At 55.0% G+C, this 10159-nt stretch overlaps 1 protein-coding gene across 1 annotated transcript in view; it reads right to left on the bottom strand.

Annotated features, from left to right (window-relative positions):
- Nucleotides 1-10159, bottom strand: part of TSPAN32 (tetraspanin 32) — a gene marked incomplete at its 3' end in the record, with an annotated part of 30885 nt that overhangs the window by 9984 nt on the left and 10742 nt on the right. The window contains exons 10-11 of the mRNA XM_004717218.1: nucleotides 9466-9581; nucleotides 3010-3116 (exon numbers count right to left, since the gene is read on the bottom strand). Of these exons, the coding sequence (XP_004717275.1) occupies nucleotides 3010-3116; nucleotides 9466-9581 (223 nt within the window). The remainder of the gene's footprint in view (nucleotides 1-3009; nucleotides 3117-9465; nucleotides 9582-10159) is intronic.

Genomic DNA, 10159 nt, shown 5'->3' with positions numbered 1-10159 from the left:
TTAGACAGACCTGCAGAGATAATAACATGCACAAAAACAAGACAGAGCAAAACCAAGCAACAATATACAACAAAACAACAACAAACCAATGACAAAACAAAACACAACAGAACAACAACAACAAAGGAAAGCTTGTAGTTAGTTCAAGGACTTTTTGCTGGCCTTCAGGAGAAGAAAGCACTGTCTATCAAGAAGTAGTTATACATCAATGAAACCTCCCAGTCCAGTCCAACTGAAGTCCGTAAGTATGACATCAGTTCCTAGGCCCTCGGCAGACGCACGCACCACACGCAGTGAAGCAGATGCAGGAAGATCACAGGCCGGCCGGTGCAAAGTCATGTGGTCCAATGGCAGTGGATGCATCACAGGCTCACGCGGGTCTCATGACTCATCACCAGGAAGGTGGAGGCAGAGGGGGGCCGGCCTCCAGACAGCCAGTTTCTGGTTCACACCTCTTCCAGATGAGGTCATCATGCTGCGACCTGGTTGACAGGTAAACGCCACCTGTATCTTCTTACAGGTGTCGTGTGGGCACGAAAACACTAACTCTCACAGACACCATGTCTCTCTCATGTGCGCGGGAGAGGTAGTCACAGTGTGTCTATCACATACAAGCAAAGACCAGTTCTGTGCCACACACAAACACAAATGAGAGAGACTCAGCGTCTTTCACACACATGAGCGAGGACTGATGTCATGTATCTGTCTATCTTATGTACGAGCCGCGCATGCACACACATGGAAACAGACCCCATGTCTCTTACAAGCATGTGGGGAGACAGTATGTCTCTCACACACACAGGAGAGACAGATAAGAAATGTCTTACACAGGGAGGAGAAGACAGATACCATGTCTCATCATATACACACTGAAGATGATACTATCACATACACACACACACAAGATGGACAGCATGTCTCACACATCCACATGTACACAGAGCTATGAAAATGTGCTTCTTGTAGCCCAGTAAAGGGGATTCGACCACTTGCTAATTATGCAGACAAGGTGGGTAGAACGCTAATGAGAGGCTTGATATTTTCCCCATCCAGCTATTTTCCCATCCCAGCCTCTCTCCAGTGGGGAGGGAGGCTGGCTGGACACCAAGAGCAACAGCTCTAGGAATGTCCTGTGGACCTGGGACCCCTGCTCTGAGAACCCCCTGGACCCGGGAGACAGAGAGAGAGCTGTCAGTCTGGACACAGCCGAAGGCTGTGGGAACTCTTTCTTTTTGGTCCCACTCCATCTTCTCCCCTTGTCTCTCCATAGCGCCCCCCACCCTTTCTGGAGAGGGCCCGTTCTTGTCGTGAGAATGTACTATCAAAACTTTTACTCATACAAACCTTAGGCAACTGGACATCCCCTTACAGAAGGGTCGTGGGGAGGAGACGAGCCAGTCAGGGTGCAGTACAGCACTAATGAAACATACAACTTTCCTCTATCATGATCCCGTTCTACCTTACAAATCCGGCTAGACCAGAGGATGTACACTGGTACAGATAGATACTGGAAACACAGGGAATCCAGGGCGGATGATCCCTTCAGGACCAGTGGTGTGAGTGGTGATACCAGAAGGGTGGAGGGAGGGTGGGATAGAAAGGGGGAACCGATTATAAGGATCTACCTATAACCTCCTCCCTGGGGGACAGACAACAGAAAAGTAGGTGAAGGGAGACATTGGACAGTGTAAGATATGACAAGATAATAATAATTTATAAATTAACAAGGGTTCATGAGGGAGGTGGCAATGGGAGGGAGGGGGGAAATGAGGAGCTGATGCCAGGGGCTTAAGTGGAGAGCAAATGTTTTGAGAATGATGAGGGCAATCAATGTACAAATGCGCTTTACACAATTGATGTATGTATGGATTGTGTTAAGAGTTGTATCAGCCCCTAATAAAATGCCTAAAAAGCCAAAAGCTTCCTTTCACTTAGAGAGAGAGAGAGAGAGGCCGTGAGAAGCAGGGGAGAGAGACGGTGGCAGCAGAATGAGAGACCAGGCCCAGGTTTTGTGCTGAACGTCCTGGCCCCAGAGCCAGGTGGAAGGAGAGCTGAGCACCTGCAGACAGGCGGCCTGTGGGGTGGGTGTGGAATGCCCCCTGGCATTTGTCAGGGGGGCTAAAGAGCTTTAGATCACGGTGCCCTGTCGTGACAGAAGGCCAGCACAGCCCAAGAGGCCTGCGGGACTCCGGAGCTGGGAAAGACGTGCTTGCTGGCACAGCCAAGACACAGCTGTCCGGATAAGAGAACTGTCTCCAGAGTCCAACCAGAGCATTGAAACACCAGTGATTGATAGCAAGTCAATTCCGATTCACAGCACCCCTATAGGCGAGGGTAGACCTGCCCCCCTTGGGTTTTTGAGATTTAGACTTTTGTGGGAACAGGCAGATGCGTCATCTCTCGCCCGCAGAATGATGGTGGGTTTGCTAACCTGGCTAACTGCTTATCTGGTAGCGCCGCTCCTCAAATGTGCACAGGGAGATGGACATCAATGTAGAGGCAATGGAGCGCCACGTCTGTGGGCCAGATGTCAGGCCGGAGGCTTCTTCTGACTTAGGAAGCCACAGGAGCCGATGAGCCCAAGGTCAGCAATTCAGATGGCAGGCTTCTAGCTGCAGAGGCAAACGAGCCCCAGGTCAGCAGTCTGCTGACAGATCCCAGGACCGCCAGGCAAGACAGCAGGCCGCTGGCTCGATTCCACAGAAGCAGGGTCGGATGATGAGCCAGATGCAGGATCCAGACCCATCAAAACACAAGCAAGCTTCCACACCTTCCACTGATATTGGAAGCAGGGCACAGCCTCAAGGTGTCACCTCGGGAGAATCCTATGGTTTAACTGCCAAACTTCTGGGAATCCCGGCCCAGGTGAGGCTTATGCGTATTGTCGGTAGTTCTGTGCGGCCGTTGCAGGGAATCGCGGAGCTCGGCAGGAAAGGAGTGCCGTGGGAGGGAAGGCTGGGGTCAGAATGGGGTAGAAGGTGGGAGAGGCGGTCTGGGAGGCCTCCACACCACAGGAGTCAGCCGGGGGCTGATGCGAAGGAAATTCTCCGCCGAGACAGCGGCGTGGGGGCCGCGGCTGACCTCCTGCCGCTTCAGCAGCACGAAGGGGACTCGAGCTCCAAGACCGATGGCCAGCAGGTGAGGTCCGGCCGGCAGGCCTCGCCGTCCGCCCTCCTGGACCTGACCTTTCGTCCCTGGCACTCTGCTTCTCCACGGGGTTTGATCCTTCAACGGCAACTCACAGGCAGCACGGGTCAGCATGAGAAGGCCACAGGTTCCTACAGGTCAGCGTCAGAAAACATCCAGGGTAGTCTTTCGGCCTCAGCACCTCCTCTCCTCGGCCAGCAGTCGGTCTCTCTCTGGGCCTTGGCCTCTCAGCCACGTGGACCCTTGGCCTCTGCTTCTGACCCAGGAACCCGACTGCCGCTCTGCCTCCCCTCCCCCTGCTCCCAGGGGTGCGGCTCTCGGGGTGGCTTCCCTGCCGCCCCCAGCGCTCTGTGCCTGCGGCCGTCATTCCCCTTCAGGTGACAAACGTAGTGCGCCTCGCCGGGCAAGCACAACCCACTTCATTAGCCACTCGCAGTGGGGTTTGCTGCACATGGTTCTTGCTGCTTTTTCAGATTAAACGGTTTCACTAAAAAGTTAAGAAACCAACGGCAAAAAGCAAGATTTTCTGTGTGTCTGCCACTTGTTTGTTGTTAGGGTCCATCAAGTGGTTCCAGCTCAGCGGCACCGTGCTTGCCCCAACAACGCTGCCGGGCCCTGAGCGTCCCTCACGGCTGTTCTGGCCGAGCCCTGGGTCGGTCTGTCGGGCCGAGGGTCTTCCTCTTTCTCGCTGGCCGGCTGCTTTACCAAGCACGATGTCCTTCTCCAGGGGCCAGCCTCTCCTGATAGCTTGTCCGAAGCATGGGAGATGACGTCTTGCCGTCCTTGCCTCTAAAGAGCGCTCTGGCTGTCGTGTCCCTCCGGCAGTCCACGGCCCTTCGGCGTCCTCGTGAGCACCGTCCTCCAATAGCATTGATGATGCTTGGTCTCCCTGATCCCACGGCCAACGTCGACATGCACGTGAGGTGACTGGAAATGCGATGGCTCGGGGCAGGCGCCCCTTAGTCCTCACAGTGACCTCTTTGCTCTCCAACGCTTTACGGAGGTGTTGTGCGGCCGATTGGCACCGTGCCGCGTATCGTTTGGTTTCTGGACTGTGGCTTCCATGAGAGTTGCTTGTGGATCGAAGCAAAATGAAATCCTGACACCTCCAGTCGTGTTATCGCCCGGTCCGCTCTCGGCCGAGTTGTGAGGGTTTTCGTTTTAATTTGGGTTTGGGGTTTGTGTGTGTGTGTGTGTGTGTGTGTGTCACCGATTTTATTTTATTTTATTTAAAATCATTTTATTGGGGGTTAATTTGTTTTTAGGTGGAGTTGCGATCCATACCGAAGGCTGTGGTCTTTGATTTTCACCAGCAAGGGTGTCATGGCCTCCTCCCTTCCAGCAAGCAAGCTTGTGCCATCTTTTCTTGTCCCTCACAGCTTTCACCACTAATCACCTTCACAATCCAGACCCCCTCCAGCTACTGTCTTTGTAATCCCACCCATCCCGGTCTCCCTGTGTAGATGAACATGCAAACCCAGGGCAGTCAGCCAACAATGACATAGAAAACAAGCAGAGACCTCAATCTAAGAGAAAGCTGATGGTGCCCGACTATTAAAAGATGCAGCGTCTGCGGCCTTAAAGGCTTGAAGTTCAACAAGCGGCCTAGCCGAGAAGCAACAAAGTCCACCTGGAAGAAGCACACCAGCGTGTGTGATTAGGTGTCTATGGGATCAGGTACCAGGCATCAGAAGACCCAAAACACATAATCATCTTGTTGAGGACAAGGGAGGTCAGAGTAGAGACCCCAAGCCCATCTGTAGACCACTGGACATCCCCTCACAGAAGGGCGGCAAGGAAGGGATGAGTCAGCCCGGCTGCAGTATCGCACCAACGACACATACATTCCTCTGGCTCTTTGAGGGCGGTGTTCACCTCCAACATCATGACCCCAGCTCTACCTTACGACCCCGGCTAGACCGAGCATGTACACGGGTGGACAAGAGCTCTGGACACATGGAATCCAGGAGAGCGAAACCCCTCAGGAACAGAGATGGGAGCAGCGATACCAGGAGGGTAGAGGAAAGTGGGGCGAGAAGGGGGAGAAAAGGTGCAACTGATCCCAGTGATCGATGTATAATTCACCCCGCCCCCCACCAAAGGAGGAGAACAACAGAAATGTGGGTGAAGGGAGACAGTGGTAGGTGTAAGATATGAAAATAATAATAATTTATCATTTGTCAAGGGGTCACGAGGGTGGGGGAGGAGGGAGGTCAAAAAGAGGAAGCTGATGTTAAGGGCTCGATAGAAAGTAAATGTTTAGAGATAATGATGGCAACATATGTACAAATATGCTCGATACAATTGATGTATGGATTGTTGTAAGAGCCCCTGATAAAATAATCTTTTAAAAATAATAGTAATGAACCTCAGAGAAACTCACTGCCATTGAGTCGGTGCCGACCCAGGGACCCCATGGGACAGGGTGGCACCGCCCGTGGGCTCCCCGGCTGCCACTTGTCGTGGGACCGGAAAGCCGCATCTTTCTCTCGGTGTCCCTTTGGCAGGGAGCTGGGAACCACAGCTGAGGTTCCGGTGCTTGTGGGAACAAACCAGCAAGGGCCTCAGCCAGGGAATGCCTCCCCCTTTTAAAAATGCCCCCCGATCTGCAGGGAGCCCTGGTGGTGCTGTGGCATTTGAGTGCATCCGTCCAGGAGCCGGGAAGGAAGGTGAGGCTGTGTGCTTTGATCAAGAAGCAGGTCTCTGAGCATCCTGCAGTGGGCCGGCTGGGGTCGGGCGGCCCAGCCTGCAAGACCCACAGAGGCTGTTTGCCTCCGTCTGGCGGGTCAGTCGCCCTGGCCCAGGGCCCTTGAGTCCACAGAGACTTTGGCCCTTTCTGGGGACATTCCTGGAGCGTGACAGGGCGTGGGAAGGAACCCCCGTGAAGTGGGCGACCGTGGACATGGCTGGTGAGGATGGAGGTTGAACCTTGGCTCTGCCACTCAGACCCGGTCTGGGCTCCTGGGGGCTGCAAAGGGTGGACACAGGACCACTCCCTGAGAGGTGGGCGGGGCAGTCCAGACCACCCAGAGCTTTCTCGAAAAGGCCTGATGACGAACTTCCCAAAATGAGGGACCACCGAGACCTCCGTGTGGGAGCGATTTCTTTTATAAGAACGACTGTCCCAACTCGTCCCCAGAAGTTAGGGATGGAAACAGTCCCCAAAGCCCAACTCTTGGAAGAGGGCGGTCTGCTCCTTCTTTGTCCCCCTCCCCCTTTGGGTTAGTCCAGGCAGAGTAGAGAAGCAAATCCAGGGAGACTCGTACGTGTGTAAGAGAGAACTTTATATCAAAGAGTAATTGTATATTAAGAAAACATCCCAGCCCAGGTCAAGCCCATAAGTCCAATATCAGCCCATGTGTCAACACTAGTCCATAAAGTCCTCTTCAGACTCATGCAGCCATGCCATGACACTGAATGCAGGAAGCTCACAGGCCCGTGGGTGGAAAGTCTTGTGGCTCCAGTGGTGGTGGAAACATCTCAGCGCTGGCGTGGGTCTCCACGTGGCTCCTCCAGCTCCAGGGCTCTAGCGTAGCTCCATGTGGTTTGTCAGCAGGAAGATGAAGCAGAGAGTGCGTCTGGCCTACAGCGAGCTATTTATCTTCGCCTCCAAATGAGGTCACCAAGCTGCGCCATGATTGACAAGCTAGACTCCACCCTTCAAAATTGACAGGAGATGATGGAACTGCCACACTCCTGGAGTCTATTTGCTTCCTCACTGGGCTCTGCAAATGGCCGCAGTGTCCCCCAGAACTCACAGAAGTTCTAGAAAATGTCTCTCGGTCATGGGGGCAGTTCAGTGCAAATTCTGAACTTTGAAGAAATGACACCACAAGCCTCCAGGAACAACGGTTTCCAGGGCCCTGGCGTGGGGTCGGACTCACAGTCACCGCACGCAGAACAGAGCACAGCATACCTGCCCTGGGCACCTCACACTTGTCCTGTTTGCGCCCCGTGCCCATCACCTGTGGTCTCCCGAGTCGCTGCCTGGCTCTCATCACATGTGAGACAATGGGAGGACCACGGCTTGGTTCACGGACATGATCGTGCCTGGCTTCACGGCAGTGCGCTCAAGTCTGGGAGGTGATCCGGGTCGGAAAACCCCCAAACCCACGGCCACGGAGCCTGTCCCGACTCACCGTGACCCCAAAGGACGGAGCAGAAGTGCCCCCGTGGGTTTCCAAGGCTGTGAATCTCTCCAGGAACAGACCGCCTCATCACCCTTACTCTGGAGCGGCTGGGGGGTCCACCTGCTGACCTTGCGGTCAGGAGCCCCACTTACAAACCACCAGGTCTCCTACTGACATCTAGCTAGAATGGGGATACAGGGGGTTGTCTCCACCGAACGCTGACGCCAAATGAAAATTAGCTGCCGTCAAGGTTGGAAAAAATCGGGCACGCTAAGTAGACACCTATGGAGAAGCCAAAGCTGGGCATGCTCAGATCAAAGTCACAAGTCACCTAGCCCAGGTGAGGGGAAACCTGGGCCCACACACGATGCAAGGCACACGACATCACACAGGTGAGCCAATAAGATCGGCCAAGGCCCTCAACCACACCTCCCCAGCCCGTGGAGGGGAGAAAAGACTGTGGGCTCTTCTCTTGTCCAGGTGCCCTCTTGCATAAGGTGACCAGACGTCCTGCTTTGGGCGGGACAGTCCCGATTTTTAACAATTTTTCCCACGTCCCGCGGCGTTTTTAAAAAGTCCTGATTTTTGGAAAGAATGCACGACAAACTAGGGTATACTGTTTTCGGCTGCCACGTGGCTATTTCGCCAGGATGTGAATTTTATCAATGGTGTCCCGCTTTTGTCTGCTTTACCAATGTTCAAATCTGGTCACCTTAGTCTTGTAGGGCAGGGGTACACACGCGCCCCGCATGCCCTCTCTGGGTGCTGTCTCTCTCTCTTTCTGGGCGGTCTCTCGGGATTCCCTGCTCTTGGCTCACATGCTGATTCCATGCCCCTGTTCTAGTGTTCCTTCCTTGTGTTTTTCCACGCTCCCCCGAGATGGCCATTTTCAGCCATGAACTTTCCCACCGCTCCCACCGTGCAGACGTGCACACTTTCCAAGGACAGTGTGCGCTTTCTGAGACCGATACCAGAAACCCCCGTTCCCTCATAAGAGTCACTCGCATTTACAAAAGCGCTTCTGCCCCGTGAATTCTTTCAGGGTTGAGAAGCAAGAACGGGAGGCCACCCCGAAACCTCACACCACCATCATATTCTAACACTGCCCCCCACCGTATTCAACCCAACACACTGCCCTCGAGTGGACTCGAACTCACAACCACCCTGTAGGACAGAGCACAACGGCCACTGTGGGTTTTGAAGGCTGTAAGAAGCTACAGGAGCACAATGCCTCATTGTGCTGCCTCAAAGCCGCTGGTGGATTCAAACTGCTAACCTTGCAGGTAGCAGCCCAACCAGGGCTCCAGTCTGTGAGTCCTTACGAACAGAAAGCGCTCTCTGGCAGGCAGCAGAAGGGGCTGGCCACGTGAGGGGGGCAGAGCCAAGGCTGGCTTGGAGGAGGAGGAGGAGGAGGAGGAGGAAGCCCGCTGGACAAAGGATGTGAGTGGTCCTTGAAGGGGAAAATGGCTCTAGTGAAAGCCAGCCAACGCGGGAGCCCCAGGTCTACGGCCCCCGCTGCTGTGGATCAAATCAGACCCCTCCCCGAGACAAGTACACGGGACCCTCCTGCCCATGGGGCTATCCTGGGGCGGAGGGGAGATGACAGGGTTTTCCTTTGCTGCAAGAAGGAGGGGCTAGTCTGAATCCAGTGGTGCGGCTAACTAATCGCAGGCCAGCAGTTCCAACCTGTGGTAGTCACCTAATCTGGTGTCGGTTGAAGGGTTAAGAGTGTCTGGGGGAGAAAGCGGAAATGCTCTGCCGTGATCAAGAGTTACCGTCGTGGGGAGGGAGGAGGGGCCAAAAGGGAGCTGATACCAAGGGCTCCAGTAGAAGAACATGGTTTGGAAGTGTTGATGGCAACACAGGTGCAAGTGTGCTTCATACAACTGAACGATGGATTGTCATTCAATTTGTAAGAGCCCCCCCAGTAAAATGTTTTTGTTTTGTTTTTTAAGTTACAGTCTCAGAAACCCGCGGGGAAGTCCTCCCTGACCCTGTCCTGCAGGGTCGCTGTGGTCAGCGCTGACTCGAGGGCAGCACGTGGGTTTGCTGTGCAGCTCAGGGTGGGGGCAGTGGCGTGGTGAGAGGAAGTCCACCCGGCTGCCCGCTGCCATTTCCTGGGGCCGCAGAGCCGTGGGGCTGTGAGGAGCCTCATGCTCGCCTGCTGTTTCCCTTCTCCCTGCCCCACAGCTCTCGGCCTCACGCAGGCTCCAGCCTGTAAAACGGCCAGCAGGCTCCTCGGAGGCCAGGATGGCGAGACTCCCTCTCACATCCTGTGGGCGCGTCGTCGGGAGAGACCAGTCCCTGGAGAAGGACGTCGTGCTTGGTCATGTGGAGGGGGCAGAGAACCAGAGGAAGGCCCTCAAGGAGATGGACGGACACCGCGGCTTCTGCCATGGGCAGGGTCACTATGGCTTGGAACCGGCTCGAAGGCACCTGACAACACTGCCGCTGTGTGCGTGAGGGGCAGCATGGACACCCAGCTGGGCCAGCAGACCCAGGAGGGAGGAGCGGAGCACAAGGAAAGGAGCCAGAAGCTTCTCCAAGTCCAGGAGACTCAACAGGAGGGTCTGGACTAGTGGCCTCCTGGACTGAGAGGAAGTGAGTGGGTTTGCTGAAGGCCCTGCCCAGGAGGGGCTGACACAGCGCAGTGGGTAACCTGTGCCCACACGGAGCCACAACTGTGAGGCTGGCACAGGCCCGGCCGTGTTTGGTTCTGCGGTGCATGGGCTCGCTGTGGGCTGGGGTTCTCTCGATGGCACCCAACAACAGCAAAGCCCCGACCTGCGGCCCCCACCCTGTGTGGCCGACCCTTTGATGCAGGCTCCCCAGGCCAGCCCTCTGACCCACAGAGCCCTGGGCTCCCCACTGGGGTGTTTCCA

This window comes from Echinops telfairi, unplaced genomic scaffold, assembly GCF_000313985.2.
Source record: "Echinops telfairi isolate 266 unplaced genomic scaffold, ASM31398v2 ScPeMD7_37;HRSCAF=141, whole genome shotgun sequence".
NCBI lineage: Eukaryota > Metazoa > Chordata > Mammalia > Afrosoricida > Tenrecidae > Echinops > Echinops telfairi.
This window is presented reverse-complemented; position numbering and strand designations above follow the sequence as displayed.